Source organism: Uloborus diversus, chromosome 4 (assembly GCF_026930045.1).
Source record: "Uloborus diversus isolate 005 chromosome 4, Udiv.v.3.1, whole genome shotgun sequence".
In the NCBI taxonomy this organism is placed as follows: domain Eukaryota; kingdom Metazoa; phylum Arthropoda; class Arachnida; order Araneae; family Uloboridae; genus Uloborus; species Uloborus diversus.
Window position 1 is genome coordinate 11,203,327 of NC_072734.1, and position 26,234 is coordinate 11,229,560.

Here is a 26,234-nt window from a genome sequence, read left to right on the forward strand (position 1 = left end):
GCTTGTAAGTTAATTATCGTCTTTAACTTTAACCGCCTCAAACTAAGGAAAAAAAAACAAACAAACAGAAGAGTATTTTGCAAACTGCCGTAAGCGTATAATGATTATTTAATTTGAAATCTTAATTATTCAGTATCAATACTATTTATTTTGGATTTTGATTCAGAATACATTAAAAAGAAAAACCTTCCTTAAAATACACGCAGGAAGAAAGAAAAATGAGCTCCTCGGTAGGTTTGACACTTTTTGGAATGATTGTTTTAGTTTGCTTAAAAAATCTAAAACTAAAGAAATGAAGTATTTTATAATGTTGTGATTGCAAGCAAAACTTTAGAGAACTACATCTTTTTGGACCATTAAAAGATGAAATGTGATTTAAAAAATCCTTTTTTTGATTGAAACTTTTCATCTAATGTCTAAACTTTGACAGTGTGAACAACTTCAAAGCTTTCTCTCTTTTTTAACAATCCGACTGAGTGACAAAGCCAGAAGAAGGCATGGTATCAGGATGCAGAAATTTAGGGGGTGCCAATAATCTAGCAAATGCTGCAATTTCATGTTGTTTTCATGAATTCACCTAGGGTGCCCTTAAATGGATGAGGGAGCAGGGGAACTATTCAATGATTCAGACTGCGCCATTAATTGGATCCTTGTTAGCCATTCTTAACTTGAGAGTTTTCATTTTTGTTTCCATAATTAGATTGTATTCAGCTGCAACAAGCAGTGAGAGGGGCTCTATGGATTTTGTTTCAGCGGGGGCCAAAAATTAGATCTAGGCCTGAGCACAAGGCCTTTTGCTTTCATTCATGTATCCATGAAAGCAAAAGGTGAACTTTTTTCATTAACTTATCACCAACAAAGTTGTTAAACTAGATTGTTTCAAAACTTTTGAAGGTGAATTCCTTATTCTTAATTTGCATATGTATACTTTTGTGTACATTTTTCACACATGTTCATTGTATTGTTATTATGCAAAGTGAGAAAGAAAATATTTGTCAAAACATTTTAACCTATCAGGATATTTTAGCTTTAAATTGTTAAATATTCATTCCATGAGTTCAACCTTGAGTTCAACCTTTGAGTTCAACCTTGATCATACCTAATTAAAATTTTCAGAGTGTTTCTAGGATTAAATTAAAGAAAGTGTGGGGTTATCTGCCATTGTTCTTGTGCGGGTAGGCACTTTTGCTAAAAGTCAAATTTTAAACTTTCGATTTCGGGAAAATTTCCGAAAGACGGAAACCCTCCTGGTAAAAGTAACTGAAGTTTAACAGCAGACAGCTTGAATAGCAAAGTAGCAATTAACAAAAATAAATAAGACAAAATGGAACCCCGACCCAAATTTATTGCATGATTCTCTTCAGAAAAAACCATTAAGCAATAAATTTCTCAAAAAAAATCCTGTAAAATACATTTTGCTCTGAAAATGAAACCACCAATTAATAAAATAGCAATGTTAAAAAATCTTTATAACTAATCAGTTGTCATATTTAGGAAATGAAGAATAAACGTAATGTAGAAAAATATGAAAATGTTTAAAAAACGACAAGTTTTTCTGAAAGGAATCATGCAAAAAATTTCGGCTCTGAGTTCTATTTTGTCTTGTTTGTTTTCGTTAGTTTGTTAGTTGACTTTAGCTGTCTGGCATTCATTTTCGTTGTTTTTAACCGATGTCTTTACATCCAAAAGCTCGCAACTTTGAATTGAGAAAAGGTTCCTGGAAACCCCAAAACACATGCATTCAGTAATCCAGTGGAGCAGCCAAGGGGGAGGGTTTTGGGGGTGAAAATACCTTCCAAAGCTGTTGGTTTTTACATGAATGCAAATTCTAATACAGTAGTTTATGCTTATGAAAGATCTGTTTTGATCAAAAAAATCCCTTCAAGAGGTATTTTTGATCAAAAAATACCTTCAAATTTTATACCAAAAAATGCCCTCAAGTATAGATTTTTGATTGAAAACCTCGCCTCCAGAAGGTATTTCTATCTGCGCTAGCGCAGTAATCTGTTTATTTGGGTTTAACAACATTGGATAGTACCTGTTATTTCCCAGCTCAAAGGTATTTTATTTCTATGAATTTTTTTGGCTTTGAAAATCTTGTTCGTTCATGAGAAAGGATACAGAAATCTCATTCTACGGTCGGACTTCGAATCAACAAACCTCTATTTCACGAATTTTGCTATTTAGCAAATTCTTTTCTTTCCTATTAAAATAAGGCCAAAACCTCTATTTACCAAATATCAAACCCAAAATTAATGAATTATTTTATCAACCGATTTTTTTTCCTTAATTTGAGTTCGGAAATATTGGACTGTTTTCCAAGTGATATATGGATCTTGGATCTTGTCGGAAGCAGTAAAAGGCTTTTCTTGGAATCAGCGATTTTTGATGGGTGAAGGGAAACTAATGAATAGCAATTCCAATGCAGAATGCAGAAAGCAATAATTAAACTCCTAATAAAGGTTACCTTTTCTAATTCTTTACTTGACTCATGCAGCAGGCTGCAAATGATGCAGTATTTTCTTCTCTTCATCAAGTCGAAAGAGAACTATTTTGACTCAAGTGTCAAGGAAATTGTCAAACATGTATTCATGTATGACAATTTCCTTGTTTCACTCATGTAAACATGTATTGTCAAACATGTTTCCTGAAAAATTGTAAAAGTTTTGTGGCAAAATGACGCTAGCAATAAAAAATAAGGCAACCCCCCCCCCCCAAAAAAAAAAAAACTTTTGCGGACACCATTTTTGCCCCTTAAAAGTTCCCAAGAAAAAAATTCCTAGGGTAAACAGGAATTCTGCACAGACTCAAGTACTTTAAAATTTCAAATTAACTAGTGTGTAAAAAGTCGTGGAATGCTGAATAAAAAATGTGCATTTTCTATTTATGGATATATTTGTGCAATTGCTTATTAAGGCTTTCAGATAAGGTAAGGGCAATTTTTATTCATTTCTTTCGCACACCAACATTAGGAATAACCCTGATTTAGCGCATAAAAGTTGTAGTCCCAATGAATTCATTAAATCGGATCCGACAGTATTATTTTCATGATTTGGCAATGAGACTTCATAAACATACAGTAAAAGCCCAATGCGAAAAACTTCAAGCAACTATTCACCCTCTAATAAAGATTAAATTGCGTCTGAAAATTTATTCCTTTGAAATGAACATTCTGTTCTAATTGATCAGGGTTCCCAAATTTCCGAACAGTAAATACGGGACAGGATTTTAAGACTGAAAGGTGGGGGGGGGGAGGGGTATTTTTGTGGTTGAGGGCAATTACTGGTTACGGTGGGTGATAAACAATCATGTTTCAATAGCATAGGCAGGGCTGGATTTGGAAGTGTGGAGGCAACGAAGGAGTGGAGGCCCCTAATAAGGGTTTGAAAAGATCATCATGTTTTCGAAAATATCCGATGCTTTGATATATATCCGAATATTTTTATATCTATGTATATATCCGGTATTTTCGACCGGTGAAAGTTACGATATTTTGTAAAAAAAATTTGGTGGGGGCCCTTTATTTGTGGAGGCCCCAGGGCAGTAGCCCCGCCTGTCCTCCTCTAAATCTGGCCCTGAGTACAGGGTTTGTACTCTCTGGGAAAACCTGGAATTGTCAGGGAAAATGACAGTTAAAAATGTCAGGGAAAAATCGGGGAAATTTCCAATTTTGCCTCAAAAAGAATTTTGTCCAATTTCTTCCCAGGGAATTTTATACTCTCAGATCTAATCTTCGTTTTTATCAATGTTTCCTGAAAAATTGTAAAAGTTTTGTGGCAAAATGACGCAAGCAATAAAAAATAAGGCAACCCCCCCCCCCCCCAAAAAAAAACTTTCGCGGACACCATTTTTGCCCCTTAATAGTTCCCAAGAAAAAAATTCCTAGGGTAAACAGGAATTCTGCACAGACTCAACAGGGGAGAAGACAATTTACTGCTTCTGAAGCACAAGCCTGCGGATAGTAGGGTCGATCGGGAAAATTGTTTTTTTATCGAAAAATTTTTTCAGCTACGTGTGAAACGTAGTCGCCAGTTTTGATCATTCATAAGATGGAAGTAGGCAAGATGCTTAAATGCCTAAGTTTCCAAAAACAAAGCAGAATTAGGTGTTTTCTTTAACTGCAAACTAATGAAAATAACTCAAAATGTGCTGCAAATTGTTTTTTTTTTTTTAAATTTTATTTTAAATATGTAATTTTTTTTTTTTCCTGAGAAATAAAAAATTTTGTTCTTAAAACTTAATCTTATCCTCATTGCCATGGATGCAAATGTGCTAAAAACTTTTCAACTGAATTGTAATTTCATGAAGATTTATTATTTTAAAATTGTTTTCATGCTAGGAATTAAAATAATTATTTCTTAATTTTTGTCGTCGCTGCCATATTTGGTCATTCCCAAGATGGCAGTACACAACACTTTTTAAGTGCCTAAATTTCCAAAAATAGCATTCGATGTTTATTGCAATGCAAACTATTGATAACAACGATAAATGTGCCCCTTTTTTCCAGATAATTTGTAATTATTTTCTGGAAAAATGCGAAATTTTATCTCCAGAACATTTTTTTTATTCTGATTGATTTAGACGTTTATGCACTTAAAGCTGACTATTTTGTCTTAATTGTAGTTTTTTAAGGATAATTAATTATTTTTAACAACTTTTATGTTCCAAATTCAAAAATCTACTTATTATCTTACATTTTTTACTTACTCGCCATATTTGGTTGTTTGCGAGATGGAAGTAGACACAAATTTACGAAAACATAATTGGATGTTTGTCTCAATGTAAACTATTGAAAGTAAATGTGCAATTAATTCTGAATTTTCAAAAATTTATAATTTTCTAGAAAAGAAAATTTTTAATTTTAATGTAAGCATCCTTTATATGCAAAAGAAAATAACTGATGATTATTGGCATCGGCCTATGATCAACGGATGTTGATTTTTGTTATTATGCATTATATAGTATGTCCATCGATACAACAAGTTAATCATATTTATACTGAAAAAAAGCTTTGTACTTTGCTCAATATGTTGCAACCTCCACAGCCTTTTCCGAAAAAATCATATCATCTTATTTAATTATAAATAAAATCATATCAACAGGTAGTAAACAAATAAAAACAATTTTGAACAAAATGTTTTAAAAAAAAGAAAAAATCACTTAAACTGTGAGCGAAATTAAAAAAAAAAAAAACCAAAAAAAATTTTTTTTTTTCAATCTACAAGTGGAAAAGTTTCAGTTCTTACGCATTGTTACTTTAAACAATTTTGGTTATTTTGAAAATATTGTTACTTAAACTTATTTTGAATGAAGAAGTAACCTGGAATTTTCTAAAAAATAACCTAGAAAAGTCAGGGAATTTTTTTTCACCACAAGTGTATGAACCCTGATAGCATTAGAAAGATTCCTCTCAGCATGTTTATGGGTGAGTACATTTTTCAAGAAACTCTAGATCAAAGCATAAAGCAAGCTATAGAACGAAGTTCAGTATACAAATTGACGTTGATAGGAACAGCTGCTAATTAAAATTTAGTAAAATTTTCCTTTTTACTTAATTTTTTTACCTTAAAATACTGTCTCCTATTGTAAAGTATTGTTATTAGCTAGAATAGGGGACCTTAGCCTTCCCGTATGGAAGTACTCTGGGATGCGGGACAATTTTTCATACTAGGGGACTGTCCCTTGAAATCTGGGACATCTGGCATCCCTGGATCGGAATTTGTTTAACAGGATTTAACTGAATTGCTTGTGCAATGTTGTATCTTTAATGCTTCATATGTGCGTGGCTGCCATTGATTAATTACTTTTTCATTTTGATGTAGAGTGCTAGTACTCGACGATCAAGTATTGAAAGAAGTCACTATGGTCGAGCAATACGTAAAATAGAGCCGTACCAAGTGAGGCCTTGCAAAAGAAAACATCCAGAAAAGTTGGAAAGGAAAGATCTCAAAGTTGCCAAAGTGGAGAAGCAAAACAAAAAAACTGTATGTATTTGGTTTTCTTATTTGGTTATTGTTAGTTTGCCTTAAATTTGTACGTATGCAACCCTAATGTTGTTTCTTTAATGCTTCATACAGTGGCTCCCAAAAGTGTTCGTACACTTTGAAATTTTTTAGTAAAACCAAAATAACGTGAATTTGAATTTGAATATAAAGTCCAATATTTTTTCACATCATTCCTATGTTATTCTAAATACAACCCAGTAGTTTTTTCAAAATATTGACAGATCTTCTTTTTGAAATGGGTCAAAAAACGAAGAGACCGAGAAATAACACACCACAAAAGTCATCGTACACTCAAATATTTCCGAATAAATCCATGATTAAAATTATCATATGCTGTTTATTTAATATTTTTGCATTGTGTTGACCCTTAACAGTCATTTAGCTTTAATATTTTGTTTATTTATTCGTTAATATTTTGTGTATTTATTCCTTAATATTGTGCTTATTACTTTAAAATGGCTGGTATTCGTAAGAAACAACAAATACCATTCGAAATTTGATTTTTTTTCCTCACGGTAGCAGTACATTGGTTTAAAATGTCTTAAAAATAAATAATTTATACCATTCCATAGTGAAGTGCTAGATAAAATTCTTTAAAAAGAATCGGGCCTAAAACAAGGTAAGAAAAGGTCAACTGGCAAAGTTAACAAAGCGTGATTGGAGATTTAAAGTTAAAAAAATTATGAAAAATATGCATTTGAGTGCTGTAAATGTTTCTGCAGAGTTAAATGAAAAATGTTACATTTAACTTTCACCTAAAATTGTTCACCAAGTTCTCTGATTAGCTGGATTAAATAGGACCTCTTTCCGCAGAAATTTTCTTGGTCGTGCGAAAAACAGAAAGCTTACGCTTTTCGTCGCAAAATCAATAATAAATAAGCTTAAAACGTTTTACAATTATGTCTAACTTACAGATAAAAATGAATTCAACATTTTTGGTTAAATTGTTGCATAATTGTAAGTTGAAGAAAAAATTTGGAACTTAATCTTAAGAACTTAGTTGGATCAGTTAATCAGGACGGTCGAATGTGTTATAGTGTGAGGGTACATATCAGCATTAGGACTTGGTAGTTTGGAATTTTTTGATTAAATAATGAATCATGCCGTTCCTTTAAATATTTTAAAACCCAACTTTGAACTCTTAGCCAAAAATTTGGTTATTGGAAACAACTTTGTTTTTTATCAAGATAACCATAAGAAGCACACGGTTTTCAATGTTTGCGTCTAGTGCCTCGAAAATTGTCCTAAAGTTTAGAAAATACCCACTCAATCTCCAGATTTGAACTTAATGCAACATATTTAGAGATATCTGGTGGCTAGATTATGAAAATACGACTTTGAAATGAAAATAGAGTTAGAAACAGTAATAGACCGGGATCTGAAGGGGGTTGAGCATGCATGGAAAGGCTGACGCAATATTATTTCTGAGTATTGTTACAGGCACTATAGTGATTGTGAAACCACATGTCGTCGCCTTTCTGGGTGGTCGAAAACCCCGGGGGAGGGGGGGAAAGCAGTGGGGGAGCCGTTTACTAAAATGCTCATAACTTGCGAACTATTTGAGATAAAACACTGATAAAAGTGGCAATCGACGCAACAAAACAAGGGCTTCATAAAAGCTAAATATAATTATGGACCTATCTTTGTTGGTTTCCTGAGTAAAATTCCATTTTTTGCAAACAAGCAAAATGTTTGAATAAAATGCGCAAAACAAACTTTTTTTGACCAAAATAAATTTCAAATCAAAATTGTTTGATTTTTTTTTCAAATAAAGTCCTAAATATCATTATTCAGTTTGTTAAAACCATTTAAGTACTGTTAACTCGTTGAAAATAAAATGACAGTAGCAAGCTCGAACACGATTTACAGTATAGTTCCGTATCTGAAGGGGGGTTTTGAGTATGCATGGAGACCTGACGCAAAATCATTTCTGATTAATGTCACAGGCACTATAGTGATTGTGAAACCACATGTCGTCGCCCTCCTGAGTGGTCGACAGCCCCGAGGGAGGGGGGGAAAGCAGTGGGGGGAGCCGTTTGCTAAAACACTCATAACTCGCGAACTATTTGAAATAAAACACTGAAAATAGCGGTAATCAACGCAACAAAACAAGGGCTTCATAAAAGCTAAATATGACTATGTTCATATCTTTTTTAGTTTCTGAGTAAAATTCTATTTTTCACAAACAAACAAAAATTTGAAAAAAATACGCATTTTTTTCTTCAAATTATCGAAATTATTTAACTGTTTAGGGAACCAATAAAATCTGAAATATCATTATCCAGTTTGTTTAAAATTACTTAATTATTATCAAAGCGTTGAAAAGTGAAATAAAAGCAAGCTCAAAAAGCATTTGAAGTAATTCACAAAAAAATAGTTTGCGGAATGTACCTTGAAGACTCGACATAAACCAAAGAAAATTTTGTGGCTCTCCTGTTTTGGCGGTTTTATTTCGTAATATTATCAAAACAATGTCCCAGTTAAGTAATTACTTAATTATTTAACCTTTAACGCATTATAGCTGCTTAGTATGGGTCACAATGGCACTTTAAAAAAAATTAAAACATGCAAGTTTGCAAGTACGAAGTAATTACGGAAAGGATAAACTCTCAGGATAACCCTTTTTGCAGATTTTACACCTGAGTTATGAAACATAGTGAGCAAGGCTATTGCCACATAAGCAGCATCAAAATTTCAGTAGAACATTAAAGAAAATGTGAATAGTCTCTTATCCAGAGAAGTCCTGCAATGGCAATGTCTTCAATAGCGACAGCAAAACAGCAAAAGAAAACCAAAAAAAACTTTAACCTGGGAAATGTTAGCTAAAAAGTGCGATGTTAGTACATCTAAAAACCATTCCCATACAATAAACCCAATGCTAGGTTAGGTTCATCAGAATGGTTCACTGAAGCAAAGCGAGAGATCCGATTTCGTGAATGTAATTGAAAATGATACTTTTTGCAGCAAAACTCTAGAAAAAGCACCCTATTTTAAGAACAAAGTTCAAGTTATCGATGAAATGACTCTGGTCCATAATGTCCCAAACACTACTTTCAAATGCAGCAAAGATTTTGCAGGTCTCCAAATAAAAAATAATAAAATTTTCTCTTAGTCAAACTACACGAGTGGACCTTAAACACGATCGGTACATCTCACTGTCGTTTTTATAACTTGAAAACCAGAAGTTCAGGAAAGTCTCCTTCGCTTATAAAAAAAACATCACTACATACCAAACGAGTGGTTTCGTGTCATAGCCATTCCTGAAAATAAAAAGAAACCTTTAAAAGTTCATTTCAGAGTATGTAATATGTAACATATCCGTTCCTGCATCCAATCAGCTTTTGGTGTCTGGTAACTCTGAAAACGAAAATGAATATTATTTAAAATCTGAGAACCAAGTAATAAATTTCTCTGAAATGCCCGAGTCCAACTAGGACGAAGCACGCAACAGACTCTATCTTCCTGCATATGATTCAGTGCAGAATAGGGAAAAAAGTAACTAATAGTTTATAGATCAAAAACTAATGAATTCTTATTGGCAATCTTTGTTAAAAGATAGAGGTTGCCCTTTCATGCGCTGGTGTTGTGGAAAGGAAAAGAGCTTTAGGATGGCATGTATCTTCAGGAGCACTTACGGGGGGAAAAAAAAACATCTAAAATTTTTACAAGCTTTTCATACATTTTCTGACTGCGATTCAACAAGTAAAATAGGAACAAAAAAGTATGCTTTCTCTTTACCAAAAAAGTCGGAAACTTTTTTGTACACTAGAGTTATCATTAAAACAACATCTGAGTAATTCAGAATTTCAACTGTTAGAAGTTGTATTATAAAAAAATTGTCAAGAAAATAGGTATTTCTTGCGAATGCAACCATTACACACAATAATTTCTTGTCATTTCCATCAGAAATAAATATAATATCAGCTCTCTACCATGCTCCTGCAGTTTTTCCAACATGTGCTAAGAAGTATTGCTCAACTGTGCTATTGAAACAATTCCCCTGTACCTTAGCAGTGTCTTTAGATGTAACCAAGTTTGGGTTTCACTTGAATGAAAATAAAACAATAAAGCCCCACACCTTATGATACAGTCAGTGTTACCAGAGAGTTTAATTCCACCCTGCGCAGGCAAGAACTGTAAATAATCTTGTGAATGTTTTCTTAATAATTCATCTTGCTGTAAATACTGTGCTATTAAGGCTAAAGCAAAAACCCATAAACTACAAAATACTCGGAAGAGAACGATTCAACAGAACAATTACAAGTCAACAAAAAAGAGTATGATCCAGCTTTCAGAATTTCTGATGTATTAATGCTTTATGTATGCATATTGATATTCTGCAATTATTTTTTAATACCCATTATTTTACTAATTTTATTTAAATAGTTTTTTTAGAACTCTAGTGTATAATTTTATATTTATATTCGTTTTCATAAAAGCTCAAAGATGCTTCTCATTTTTTTATATTTATTTAGAACATATTATTTCTTGTATCATTGTTCTTTGTTGTGTAAATTATAAAACTGGATAATGATATTTCAGATTTTATTGGTTCCCTAATCAGTTAAATAATTTCGATAATTTGAAGAAAAAGAAATGTGTATTTTATTCAAAATTTTGCTTGTTTGTGAAAAATAGAATTTTACTCAGAAACTAACAAAAATATGATCATAGTCATATTTAGCTTTTATGAAGCCCTTGTTTTGTTGCGTCGATTGCCACTATTTTCAGTGTTTTATTTAAAATAGTTCGCGAGTTATGAGTGTTTTAGCAAACGGCTCCCCCCCACTGCTTTCCCCCCACCCCCGGGGTTGTCGACCACCCAGGAGGAGGACGACATGTGGTTTTATAATCACTATAGTGCCTGTGATATTAATCAGAAATAATTTTGCGTCAGGTCTCCATGCATGCTCAAAACCCCCCTTCAGATCCGGAACTATACTGCAAATCGTGTTCGAGCTTGCTACTGTCATTTTGTTTTTCAACGTGTTAACAGTACTTAAATAGTTTTAACAAACTGAATAATGATATTTAGGAGTTTATTTGAAGAAAAAAAATCAAACAATTTTGATTTGGAATTTATTTTGGTCAAAAAATTTTTTTTTGCGCATTTTATTCAAAAATTTTGCTTGTTTGCAGAAAATGGAATTTTACTCAGAAACCAACAAAGATAGGTCCATAATTATATTTAGCTTTTATGAAGCCCTTGTTTTGTTGCGTCGAATACCACTTTTTTCATTGTTTTATCTCAAATAGTTTGCGAGTTATGAGTATTTTAGTAAACGGCTCCCCCCACTGCTTTCCCCCCCCCCCGGGGTTGTCGACCACCCAGGGGGGCGACGACATGTGGTTTCATAATCACCATCGTGCCTGTAACAATAATCAGAAATAATATTGCGTCAGCCTTTCTATGTATGCTCAACCCCCTTCAGATCCTGGACTATAAGACTCAAAGTGTAGTTGAACACTTACTCAGAAATTACGCAAAGAAAAAGAAAGAAAAAAGAATGAAATTTCTTTCCACGCGTTTAAAAGTGTTGTTGATACTGCATGATATTCTAATAAATAATAACTTAATAAAAAGTTTGATTATTCAATAATATATAGACATTTTTTAAAGTGTACGAAGACTTTTGCGAGAAAATTTCCGGCAGTTTTTGGTTTTTTACTTTTAAAAAGATTAGTTTTAATATTTGTTAATAAATTTTCATGTAGTTTTGTTAAAAATTGATTACAGATTATATAATTAAATATCTATTCCGAAATATTAATTCTAACCAATGGATAGGGGAAAATTTCGGTGAAAGTCGTAGGTGTACGAACACTTTTGGGAGCCACTGTATGTGTGTGGCTGTTGTTGATTAGTTGCATTTTCATTTTGATTTAGATTGCAAGTACTCGACGAACAAGAGCAAGTAGTAAAAGAAGTCATTATGGTCGAGCAATACGTAAAATAGAGCCCTACCAAGTGATGCCTTGTAAAAGGAAACATCTCAAAATTGCAAAAGTGGAGAAGCAAAGCAGGTGAGAATTCCCAAAAACCACACTTGCTTTTTAAAATAAAATCTATCTTGTTTTTCAACTAAAATCTAACAACTTCTTTATAGCTGAAAATAAACAAGGGGGCTTGTATCATGGGAAATAAATGGGATTTTGTGTTTAGGTAATGGAGGTGAGAATTTATTGTGGGACGTATTTCCGTATCCTACCAAAACGAAATAAAACACAATGTATTAAAAAATTAAATACACTTAAACAATTAGTATTTAGGACACTAGTGAAAGAAATAGCAAATAAATAAGTATATACTTTTAATTAAACAAGTTACTAAGCAACATAAAACAGTCCAGTTTTCAACAGTTTCACAGCTATTATTTTTATTAGGAGGGAAAGGAAGCATTATATTAGCCATCAACACACTTCTGAGGGACTAGAGAGTTGCAATGCTCAAATTATGAATATTTGGAGCAAGTTAAGAGAGAGACTCATGAGTGTATCCCCCCAAAAATATTTTTAAAATAATTTTAAAACCAACCTTTTTTTTTATAGGGGTTTGACAATTTTTTCACTTGTTTTTCGGAATAAAATCAGAGTAGGGTAGACCGATCAGTGAATGAACAGTAAGCACAATATCATTTTTAAAAATCCAAGTAATTTTAATTTCTATACTATACAGATCGTGATAGTTAAAACATTTTAATCAATCTATGTAAATATCTCAAAAAAATCCCGGGAACCTAAATGGTACCGCTTCCGACTTTTTTAGGTGTTTAAAGAAAAAATTGCACAATGACCCAGTGAATGAACATGATAAATTTTGATTCAAAAAGAAACTAAGTTTCTTTGAGATCTATCTATCTATTTATATAACTATTTATATCTATCTATCTATCTATATCTATCTTTTTATATCTCTATCCATCTATCTATATATCTTTCTATTTTTCTATCTACTAATCTATTTACCTATTTTTGGATATATCTATGTCTCCATCTGTCTATCTACATATCTATCGGTTAATCTAAAAACATATTTTTCTACCGAAACATCTATCGGTCTATCTCTTTGTCTATTTACCTATTTATCTATGCACTTATCTATTTTTCTATCTATCTATCTCACTACTTATTTATATCTAGCTATCTATCTATTTATCTATCCATCTATTTATTTATATATTCATCTATCTATCTACTTATCTATCTATCTATATCTACTTATCTGTATCTAGCCACTATATATTTATCTATCTATCTATCTCACTACTTATTTATATCTATCTATTTATTTATCCATCTATTTATTTATATATTCATCTATCTATCTACTTACCTATCTATCTGTCTACTTCTCTATCTATCTATATATCTACTTATCTATCTACTTAACTCTCCACTTATCTACTTATCTATCCATCTATCTGTCTATCTACCTAACTATCTAACTATTTATCTGTCTGTGCATCTAAATATCTACCAATCTATTGTCCTAATCTATCTATCTATCTCTCTATCTACCTGCTTATCTAACTGTCAATCTATCTACCTTTCTATCTATATCTATCAATCTCTTTATCAGTCTATCTATATCTATCAATATTTTTATCAATCTATCTACCTATCTATCTATCTCTTTATCAGTCTACCTATCTATATCGATCTATCCACCTATCTATATCTATCGGTCTATCTACTTGTCAATATATCTACCTATCTATCTATTAACCACTACCTATCTATTTATCTATCAATAAATCTATCGATCTATCTATCTACCTACCTATTCTATCTCTATATTTATCTACATATATATATATTTACCTCTTACTTTTAATATATCTATCTCTATATCTTCCTCTATCTATCTATCTATCTCTATATCTTTCTCTATCTATCTATATACAAGCATGCATACATATCTACCTATCTATTCTTTCTCTTTGTATATATATTTCTATTTCTCTATCTCTCTATCTACCTGCCTATCTATCAAGGGAGATATAGATAGATAGATGTAGATAGGTAGATATATAGTTAGATAGATATGTAGGTAGGTAGGGTAATGTACAGATTGAGATATAGATAGATAAAAGATAAAATTCAGTAAAAAGTGCATTGTTTGCGAAAACAAAAATAAAGAAATGATAAAATATATAATGAAATACATAAATAAATAAGCATATAAAATTATCTGCATTATAAAAAAGTACGAAAATGAAAAATGTCTCAAAGAAACTTTAAATTTATATTAAATCAAAAGAAATTTTGCCAGTGTTCATCCACTGGGTTTTCGCAATTTTTCGTACCCAGTGACTGAACACTTTTCTACATAAAAATTTACGCATTCTGCATATACTGAAACAATTTAAATCCATAGCCTAAACATGTGTACTTAATTTTTCTTTCGTAGAGTTGAAAAATAAAATTAATAAAAATATTATTTTTGAAAATAATTGATAGCACGAAACCAGCCTTATTATTTTTCAAAAGAAAAAAAAAACCATTCATGGCAGTAAAAATTTCAAATTTTTTTCAGGAAAAAAATGCGTATCCAAATCAACCAATCAGGTGTCAGATAGCTTGGAATATCAATAAAGAATGCTTTTTTAGTGAATTTATTTAGAAAAAAAATTGGAAGCTTATTTTTTTTACAAAAAATTACGCGCTGTTCATTCAATGGGTGGTGTTCACTCACTGGTTGGTCTACCCTATAGAATTCACTTCTTTGAGTCTCATGTCTGAAAAAAATTTCAAATTGTAAAGAGAAAAAAAATATTAGAAGTATCAATATCGCATTTTGAATAGCCAGAGTCGCATTGCAAATCTTTAGTGAAAAACCTTCCCGTATTCTATTTACATTGCCAGATGTAATTATAATTAAAAATGAATTTAGGTATGCTTGTAAAGTAGCATTAAATGTATTTTTTATATTTCTGGGAAAAACGTTTACTTTTCAAAGATATCCATCAAACACAGCAACAGTAAAAATTCAATTACACCATGGCCCCACTAGATGGAGCTGACGCTTAACGGGCCTTGACAGGTTATGACTTTTGTGTTAAACCAATGCAACTATGATTCGCTCATGCATACAGCAACTAATGTCATTGTTTCAAAGTTTGTTTATTTTTGATTGGACGTCACCCATTTTGACCGCAACAGGCACTGAACGGAACACCTGTATCCACCAATCAATGGCAACGTAACGGAAACAGAGGTTCCCTGTAGCGCTCTCTTTGTTGCCATGAGTTTCAGCAATTGTCAAAGCCTATAAGAAATTAGTGGGGTCATGGTTGGACCATAGACTAATAATAAGAGTAGACCGAGCTTTCCCAGACTTGCTGATGAAAAGATTGGTTCATGGATACATTATGTGACTGGTGGGAGGCTTGGCGAAAACTTTGGCAGCATGGTTGCTAGATGGCAACATTATCTATAGTTTGGCACTCGACATGTATTTTAAGACTTAATGTGTTTTCATTATAATTTTTTTCCAGTTGCAGAGATTGAACTGTTTTTCTTTTAGTTATGCATTATTTTGACATTAGTAATTAGTTTTTGATCACAGTTTTCAGTAACTTTTATTTCATTTGGAACTGCTACGTCAGCGTTGGCGTGAACGTAATGGCGTAAACATTTTGCGTTAACGCAAAAATGTACTAATCGGTATCTTAAATTGAAATTGTATGTAAAAATCTTACCGTTTGCCGATTCTTTTTGGGCGCTTGCATCTTTAATTGCTTAGAGAGTTACTGAAATTGACTAAAGAAAATGCACAGTACTATCTAAACGAAAAGCTCACTATATTAACAAAATCTTTACAACTTAGAATAACAAATTTACAAATCGGACTCTATAAAAGATCATTCTTCCGTGTTCCATCAATTCTATTTATTTTTTTTCTCGCGGGCGTTGATCGTCTGCTACGATCAACGCCAGCTATTGATAGGATATCCACCAGTCACATGGTTTGGTTTATGAGCAGCAAAAGGGTTGCCATAGCTCGATCTATTCTTATTATTAGTCTATGGGTTGGACGTAAATACGGTGGCAGCATTTTGCACTTTGTGTAACCTTTTTCCGGTGGTTAGCTTCCTCCATATAGCAATGGAGTATCTTAACTGATAAAACTGGTGTAAGGTTTTGAGCCTACTCCAGTTTTATCAGTTAAGTTACTCCATTGCTATGGAGGCAGCTAAGCTTCCACCACTTTTACGTAGTAAGGTTACACGTTTTTTTACAGTGAGGTTACACATTAGCAAAAATTAAGCTTTCATCTGATTTTCTTGAACGGGCACTCATTTTTAATTGTAAGTGAACTTATATTTCAAGTTAACTATTTAAATTATCCAGATACATATATATTAAATGATCAAGTAATAATTTTTTTTCTGTACGTTTTAAATTGAAAGTACAAAAATATATTAGTAGATAAAAATACTTGAAATTTCGTTAGGACAGTATTAAAAAGAAAATCATCCTGGAACAACCTCTTTACTGCCCTTGCTTTTTATTATTCACTAGCTGCGTTGCCTGGCTTTGTTCGGTCTACCTTGAAAAAAAAAAAACCATTGCGTCAAGTGAAGTATCTTCAATAACCAGGATTAAATGAAAGAGAAAAAAAAACATCATGCAAAATTTTCTCGCTAAACACTGACGACTGCTACTAAAATACTCTTAAGAAATTAAAATAAAATGAGAAAGATGGATTTAAAAGGCGCAACCGTGGAAACACAAAATAAAATAAGTTTAATAATTGAAAATGAGAAAGATGGGAATAAACAATGGATTCAAAAAGCGTTACCGTGGAAACGCAAAATAAAATGGTTAAAAACTTGAATAGAGAACAGATTTTTGAACTTCATTTAATTCGCTTGTAACTTTTTTTCTAATGGAGATAGAGGGTTAAACTTTCGAACTTAGGTCGAGTTAGATCTGGAGTAAAAAAAGCAGCTCCTTCCAATGCTGTCAAAAGGAAAACGGTGGGACAATTCTTTCACTTTTAATGAAGAAAGTAGTGCCTAAATTTCAGCTAAGCCTAAAAAAATTCGAGCTAAAAACGTAAAAATCTTCCGCCGCAATAAAGTTAGGAACAAATTGCGTAGAATGCGGAAAACTTTTCCCTTTCCAACGATATATAATATTACTATTTGCAAGTAATTTTTCACCCCCATACTCGGGAATTTATGTGAAAATTGGAATAAAAAAAGAACTATTCATCGAATTGTTTTCGAACTGGTCTGCAAACCTTCTCAGGACTTAAAGGAACAAACTGAAAATTTCAGCGCGATCGGCCGGGTAGTTCTCGAGTTTTGCGAGTTCAAACACACAGACGCTTTTTGGAGACTTCATTTTATACTATGTAGAGATTTATCCAATATTTATCAAGTTCATGCTTTTTTCAGGGGTCTGTCCAGGAATTTTCACAGGGTCCGTTTTTTGTGAAAAACTAAATAATTTTGTGAAAAAATGAATAAATTTTGTGAAAAATCAAATAATTTCGCAAAAAAAAAAAAAAAAAAAATTGTTAAAACGAAATTTTATAATTTAGAGGCGGCACAAACTGCATCAATTAAACTTAAAGTTGAGTGTTTTCCTCTTCTACGTCGAGAAGATCATTCTGGAGTGTTTTTCTGATATTTGGCGAGGGGGGGGGGGGAGCATCGCTCTCTCAAGTATCAATATTTATCTACCATTCTACATTTTGTTAAATTATACTACAAATATTTCTCTCCAGTATTTAAAATAATTGTAATAAAAAAAATAAATAAATAAAATTCAGAATAGGGTTCAGCATTTAACTTTGTGACCCAAGACACTCTTAAAAAGCACAGAATTTCGTTTTAAACTTATAAATTCCGTGATTTTAACAAAAATAAAAAGTTATTTTAATTGTTCACCTCTTAACAAAGCGTAATAAACATCAAAAATTCGAAAAATCGGACTCCGATAGCGTTTGCAAAGAGATCGCAATTCTCAAAGTGAAGGCATCAAAAGTATAAAAACGACTTGTAAAAGAAATATTTTTGATAAAATTATTTTAAAATTGCATTTTAGGGTCCTATGATAAACATTTCATTAACATCTGTGGACACAGTTGAAGCAAAAGAAAAAAAATAAAAATAAATAAATAAAAATAATAGAATAAACCATCTATTCAGCATTTTAATTTTTGACTCATAACAGAAAATAGAATTTTGCTTTAAAAACTTGAAATGAGAGTTCTAACAGAAATAAAAAGACTTTTCATTTGTTCGCATCCTAATAAAGCGAAGTTAGCTCGAAAAAAGAACAAAATATGACTCTCATATCGGATGTTAAAAGATAGCATTTTTTAAAATGTAGACATCTAAAGAAAAAAAAAACGGTAATTAAAAGAGTTTATTTAAAGTTAATCATCCTTGTTAGCATCGAAAAATCAAAACCCATATAATTTTCTCCCAAAATAACAATTAAACATCGCACCGCACCATAAAAACGCAAATATTGACAAGCTAGTAAAATGATGAGAATATTTTCTAATCAAGTCATTATAAAGGTTCAACGCCAGACGCTAAGTGGTGATAATTTTAAAGTTGGTAACCCTATCAGAAGCGATCATATTTTTCCCCCACCCTTACTATCCTTTTGCAGTTCCAAGTTCATTTTGCAGATATATATTATTATTGTTTATTAAATCATGAGCGGGGAGAAAAAGTGCCTTTTCAGAAAAGTTTACAACAACACCGCTGCTAATTAGCTGTGATAAAACAAACAAACAACCATTATATTTATTTGGCAGTAGCAATTATTTATCGCTTGCAGGAGCATCGCAAGAGTGCCGATTTTTTTCTTTCAAAATTAGCCGATTTTGTATAAGCTGATCCCTCTAATTTGACTTCAAAAAAGGTTCCAAAAATTATTCGGTTTATACACAGAAATATGCGTTATTTTGCTTTCAGATTTGCTCTTTCAATAAACAATTTGTGACAGATCCGATCTTGTTTATCAGAATTTTGTGAAGGGTCTGTTTTGTTTGATCGGGATTTTGTGAAAGGTCCGTTTTGTTTGATCGGGATTTTGTGAAAGGTCCGTTTTGGTGGATCGGATTTTAGTGAAGGGTCCGTTAACGGACCCAAATATCCTCTGGCCAGACCCCTGTTTTTACAACCAATGTGCAGTCAACCCTCAATAACTCAAGTCTTATAACTCGAATATACCTTTATCTCGAAGTTTTTATTGGGTCCCAAAATTATCAGTGTTTTTCAATGCTAAGTTGTCTTTATATCTCGAAGGTAACAACTTTTGAGTCAAAGCTCTCATGAAAGTTTCGTTTTCATTTCATGCACAAAAATCCAGTAAATAGTATATGAAAAAATTTTTCTTACTTCTTTTAAACAGTGCTTTGGTTGGGTGAGAGAGGAATTCATTCACACAATAACATTGTGCAATGTAACGTTATTTCTCCACCCTTCCCAGATTGATGAAAAGTAGCCCATTGGGCTACACTTTCCTACACTTGGTTTAAAACTTGATTGAGTGGAGTAGCAGCTGATTATTTTTGGTCAACTTTTAAATTTTATCAAAAATTGAAAAAGAAGCCGCTTTGTTCCCGGACGACACAAATAATTGTGCTTTTGTGTGTAAGCACGGCCAACTCTCGTTAACTTGGAGCCACAATCGAGTAAATCGAATTTTCCGATTATCGTTTTTTGGTTTAAATAAAAGCCAATTAAATTTACTGTAACTGCATATCCAGTTTTTTTTCCTTGTAGAGTAGGAATTTGTCGATGTTTGGCGTGAAATGGGATCGAAGCATAATTTTTTTCATTTTTTACCGAAAATGGCCAATTTTTAAAGAACAATATGTTCTAAACCAGTGTTTATTACTATGTTCCGCGGAACCCCAGGGTTCCACAACGAACACTCTAGGGTTCCGCGCAGAGGCGTAACTTGGCCACATGAAGTAAAGGGGGGGGGGGGGGGGGGCAAACTTTTTTTTCAAGGGATATTGATACATATTCTGCCATTTAACTAAAATAATGCAAAACAGTTGTGCTTATGTTTTGTAGTCCATAAGAGCTCAGATTTCTTTTTCCAAGTTGCGTCGGTTTTTATTCGCGAATAACTTCATGGACTAATTAGAAAGTTCAGAAAGTTCTAAGTACTTTGGAAATGAAGTTTTTTTTTCTTCCGAAGTTGTTTTCAAGGTTCCCAGGAATGAGAAATCTGAACAATATACATGCCCTGTTATTTGCGACCTATGCCCTGAACCAAAGTGATGTTCTTTTTCAGTGGCACAAAGTTTTTAGGGAAGGGGGAGGGGAGTACATCGAAAACGAGAAGGAAAATGTAAATCTAATTGGAAAGGAGAGTCCGGGGGTTCCCCCCCGGGAAAAATTTAGAAATTTGAGCTCTAAAAACGCAATTTTAGACTTCTTTTCCAGAGGCTAGTGGGACAGAAGGTACAGATTTCTCAACGGAATTCCTAGAAATTGAAGCTTTAAAAACGCGATTATAGGACCATATTTATCGACGTTAGGGTAACGGATGGAGCTCAAGGACTGTCCCCGATCGAATTTTTTTTTAATAGGTCGAAATCGATTCCTCCTCCCCCCCTGCGTTCGACATTTAAAAAACGCAATTTTAGACAAACGTTGAAGATCTTACTGGAAGGATGTTCTAAAGCTCTTACCTGATAAAATTTTCAAAATGATGGTGCTAAAAGCTAACGCAATTGTAAGGCCCTATTTTGTAATATTACGGCCAGGAAATTTTCGAAATTAAAGCTCTAAAACGCAATTTTGAGCGATTTTCGATGTTGATCGGTAATTTTGGGCTTTCCCCTGGAAAATTCTCCAAATTGAAGACCTGAAAATGAAATTTCAGATGCTCCATAATGCTTCTGGTGTGCGCACGTGTGTGGGTGGGCGTGGCGGGGGCTTCGGAGAAGCAGCATTTTGAGCACGTTCTTATTTTTAGATGAGCTAGGGAAAAAAAAGAAGAAATGCTGTGGTACAGTTTAAAAACAGATAAACTGTAGGTTGAAATTACTGATTGGTGGTGGTTGAAGACAAGGATACAACTTATGCATATAATTTATAACAATTGCATTGGTAATATACGAATTACATTTTGTTATCGTTTGAAAATAAGGTCAATTTGACAAGCAAATGAAAAACAAACCTTTGCTTAAAAACTAGGGGTCAAAACAATAACTCTGCCCATGGCTCAAAAAAGTAGGGGGGCAATTTCCCCCCTATGCCCCCCCCCTAGTTTACGCCAATGAGTTCCGCATTCTTTTTTTTTTTTTTTTTTTCAAAAAAAAAAAAAATGCTCACTTAGAAATTTGATTGAAATCAGCTTTGAGTGAAGTATCAAATCTTTTACTGGATGTCTTTACATCTAGAAGCTCACACCTTTGAATTGAAAAAGGGGTTCCTTGAAACCTCGAAACACGTGTATTCTGAAATCTGTTTATTTGTGCTAAACAACGTTGGATATTTCCTGTTATCAAATCGGTATTTTCCGTATAAGCAGCAAAGAGAACATTAAAATGAATTTTACATTGCCAACTTATTTGCATTGTCGATGTGACTGTCGTGTCCATAGACTATGTTAGTATAAGTGCAAGAATGCGATATTTTTATCAGAATGACATTTAATTTAAAAAAATTAAAAAATGTGTAGTTAAAATGTTTCAATAAGCATTATTTGGAATATTTTTTGTTCTTATTGCAAGTAAGCTATTTTTTAATGCTGCATTCAAACTATTGTGCTACTGAAGATAAACTAGGGGTTCCGCGTAAAAAATATATTTAAAAAGGGTTCCACAGATCAAAGAAATTAAGAAACGCTGTTCTAAACTATTGGTCGTTCAGACCGCCACTTGAGCTTAAATTGTTCAAAATTTAATATGCTTTAAAACAGGTATTTATGTTTTGTATCAAAAGTTGTATAATTTAGGAGTTAGACACTAAAAAGAGTCCGAAAATTTCAGTTTTTAACATATTAAGCAGCGAGCACAGGTTTTTGAAAACTGCAAACTTAGGTTTCCACTAGCCTAACTGACACAAACAACATACTAAAAAATCAGAAGTACATTGCACTTTGCGGTTTTAATGTCTATTATGACTGGACTAATAGTGTAACGTTCCTCCAACAATTTGAGTTTTTCAAACAATAATACTAGAATTCGTGTAACGTTACACCCATTAATACTGGTAACCTTACACATTTCTATTTACAGTGCAGTTTATTAGTCCCCAATGAAGATCAATGACCCTCTTAAAGCTATCTACCCCCTTGCTCATTGCATCCTGTTCCGGGAAGCTATTCCAAGAGCCCAAGCCCTACTAAAGTAGATATTTTTCCCTAATTCCCAGGTTAGCCTGATATTTGAATAGCTTAAAACGATGACCCCTTGTCCTGCTTTCCGTGCAAAAATTTAACCCATTAACATCGATTATTTTGATAGATCTAAACAACTGTCATGTCCCTTCTGACTCCCCTTTGCTCCAGGCTATACATATTAAGCCTTTTAAGTCTGGTATCATAATCCGAATCTGAAAGTCGCCTTAATAGTTTAGTAGCCCTTCTTTCAATCCTTTCCAAGAAAGAAATATCTTTCCCGAGGTAAGGAAGCCAAAATTGAACAACATACTTCAATGACGTCGAACTAAACTTTTATGTGAAAGCTGAAGAACCTTCTTAGATTTATTTGAAAGAGATCTATTGATAAACCCAGACATTCTGTCGGCTTTATTATTTGGAATGCTGTACTGTTGACTAAACCTGAAATCCTGATTTATTAAGACACCCGGATCAGGAACATTTTCTTACTGACTGATGACCAAACGCTAAATTAATGACTAGTACGCTTATTTCCATGAACTAAGTGTAGCAGTTGACTTTTCCCAACACTAACTGCCATACCCCTCTTATCTACCCACTTAGTAATATGATCTAAATCCTGTTGAAGCTGTTTTACTTGTTCTTCATTTTTCTCAATCTCTTTAACATCATAACTTTAACATCATCAGCAAAATAATTCATGTTTGCTGAAATATTTTCATCAATTCCAATAACAATAACGAAATTCAATTCTGTGTATTAACCTAGAAATCCTTTCTCCTCCAGGAAAGTGCTCAGAGCCTCTTCAAAGACGGATTCCTTTGGGCAGAGTGAGTTGCACAGAGCAGCGTTTGTAGGAGACACAGAAAGTGTGAAGAAGCTGCTGGCAAGAGGATTCAACTACTATCTACGAGATAAAGAGGGTAAGACGCCCCTACACATTGCTCTGCTTGGCAGCAAAAAGGCAGTAGCTGAGCTCCTGGTAGATGGTGGCTGCACAAGGAATGTCCTAGATAGAAATGGCAGCACTCCTTTGCATCTAGCTGCATATAATGGATATGATGGAATAGTGAAAAAGCTGTTAGAAGCCGGTGGAGACACGCGTATGCCAGATAAGTGGGGAAATACGCCTGTGCTCTGCGCTCTAAATTCTAGGGAGGAGGCTTCTGCAGAGCTTCTTGTGGACATGGACGTCACTAATAATATCCCAGGTATTGATGGCTGCACTCCTCTGCATCGCGCTGCATATCTGGGGTACGAGGGAGTAGTCTGGAAGCTGCTGACTGCAGGAGCAGACACTCGTGTGCACGACAGAAGGGGACACACGCCCCTGCACCGCGCTCTGTTGCGCAGGATGGGTCAGGTACATAGGAATGAGGCTGTAGCAGAGCTCCTGGTGGACGTGGACTGCACAAATGACATTCCAGATTTTCACTTTGGCAAAACTCCTCTGCATCTCGCAGCAGGGAGAGGATTTATTGGAACAGTGAGGAAATTACTTTTTGGTCATGTGCATCCCCATATGAAAGATTCTATGGGAGGCTATCCCCTTTGCGCTGCTTTTTATGGAGGACACCACGATGTCGTGAAAGTGATCCTGGAGGCATGTGCGTTGAGAGACATCGAGATCGACTGGAAGCAGGTTTCGCTCCCGAAGGATCATATTCGGCACTACATCACTCTGCTTTCTGAGTGCGAAGCCGAGATGCAGAGGATGAGAGTTACCCGGGTTCACGAGTCAAGGCTGTCCTTCTACGACGTCGTCAAGCGACATGTGTGCCGTGTCACCCCGTATCTTCGTATCGACAGCATCGTCCATGTCTTTGCCAGCAGTTTTCAACTGATGCTGGACTTTCCCCACTATGCCGACTTCATTGCACACAAACTGGGGTGTGCCAAGAAGAGGAGGGCCCTCGCCAACAGGTGTGTGGCATGCTTCTCCCTCCCGGCCTGGAAGTTGCCTCCCCTGCCACCGACGGTCACAGACATCCTGTTTCTCTGTCTCAGTGACAGCGACATGCGAAACTTCATTTGTGCTGTTGATGGCAAGTCTTGAAAAATCCCTTATTGCTACTCCCAGAACGTATTATCGCTAAATAACTTTTCTATTTAACCTACAAACTATTTGCGGGATTGCAACCACTGATTCCTCCTATTATTGCAACTTTCACCGGTAAAGGTGAACTTTTGCTGCATATGTGCTTCAGACTCTCTGCCGATATCCTCATATGCTGAGTTTGTGTTCAGAGTTTTCAAGTGCTACAGAGATGAGTCTCATAAGTTCGTGTCACATGTGTGAATGTTTTTCTATTTGCTGTGTTTCTGCTGCTTTGAAGTCCATCTGCCCCAACGGAACTGATGCGCTCCTTCGGCATTCTGTATTTCCCTCGGCACCTATCCAGAAACAGTTGTTGAAATTCAACGGCTTTCCTCACTGGAAGATGTGAACATTTTCCGTTGGAAATTGCAATTGACTTTGAAAAGTACAAAACTTTTCTTTTTGTGCGTGTGAAATGGACAGACTACCACATCATGTGTGATTTCTTCTGCCAGATTGATTTGTTTAAAAAGTTCCATTGGTATTATTTAACGAATGTATTATGAAAAATCTTGCATGCTCTTCATTAATAATTCTTATTGAAGCATATTTAACATATATACTTTTGTGCAATGTATGATATTTTGTCATATTGCATGTATCGATTTTAATAATAACGTTTCATGGTAAAATATGCTGATGTAAACATTCAAACATTGCTTTTTAATTATGATACTGCTACTGTTCTTGCTCGGTTTCGTGTGAGTAGGTTATTTGGATAAGCTTTTAAATGATGCTAAAAATAACTAGTATATTGAGGTGTGGCCGTCATGAAACTTGCTTCTGTATCTTTCTTATGAACTTTGATCCCTCTCCGTGCCTGACGAGGAAGCAATATTGCCAAAATAAAAAATATGTAGAGGAAAGTAGGGGTTTGCAGGCTTCCAGAAATCAGTTTGTCATAAAGGAACAAAATTTTGCATAAGTATGCACTACTTATCTATTAATGCAACCACAGTTTCAAAACCATAAGTGTTTTTTTTTTTAATTTTTATTAATTTTTTTTGTAAAAAAAGGTCATTTCACCCGGTTTTGGCCCACTAGTGGGATTCTAGCATTGTAACATTTTTCAGAGTTTATTTCGCAAAAATATTCATTAAAAAGGATCCATGTTTCAGAACATCGATGTTTTTGGTTCGATGTATCGATACCATCGATGTTTTAATTTTGAACATCCATCTTTTGTAGCATCAATGTTTTTTTCATCCACGTCGCACCACTAGTTAATGGATTTGAGGAAACTTTACAAATAATACAGGCTTATAGGAATTTCCTCGATTTAAGTCGCCATTTTAAAAACATTTTTTCATCACGTGGGATCAGTTGGGGTAATGGGAGACAAAATTTCAATGTTTCAACTTTATATCCTACCCATAGCGGCAACCAAATTTTTCATCACATTACTATTGAAATTTATATAGTTAATAAAATTCTATTTTATTCTTATATCCTGATGGTTGTTGTTACAATAGGTTATTTAAATGAGGAGATGTAACCTTAAGTGCATTAAAATGAACAAATGTAAAAGGTGAAATTTCTATTAAATAAAGAAAACATTTTTTGATAAGTACATTACATAAACTTCTCCTGTGTCCTCATGTTTTTTTTTAACAACTCAAAAAAAAAAAAAAAAAAGTTGCGTGTACTTGTAACGTAAGCTTTTTTTTTTTTTTTTGGACACTTAATAAATGTGTAAAATATAGAGTTTAGCCCTTTTAATTTTAAAGAATTTTGATGCTTATGTTAGCGTCAAGTATTGAAAATCTGAAGAAAGCTATTCGAAACTCCAATAAACTATA

At 33.7% G+C, this 26,234-nt stretch overlaps 1 protein-coding gene across 1 annotated transcript; it reads left to right on the forward strand.

Moving 5' to 3' along the window:
* Positions 1-82: 82 nt before the first annotated feature.
* On the forward strand, positions 83-25,991 carry LOC129220459 (ankyrin-1-like). Its single transcript, XM_054854878.1, has 4 exons — positions 83-230; positions 5,823-5,984; positions 11,893-12,029; positions 23,124-25,991. The coding sequence occupies exons 1-4, from the start codon at positions 219-221 to the stop codon at positions 24,391-24,393; spliced, it is 1,581 nt and encodes a 526-aa protein (XP_054710853.1). The 5' UTR covers positions 83-218; the 3' UTR covers positions 24,394-25,991.
* Positions 25,992-26,234: the final 243 nt, after the last annotated feature.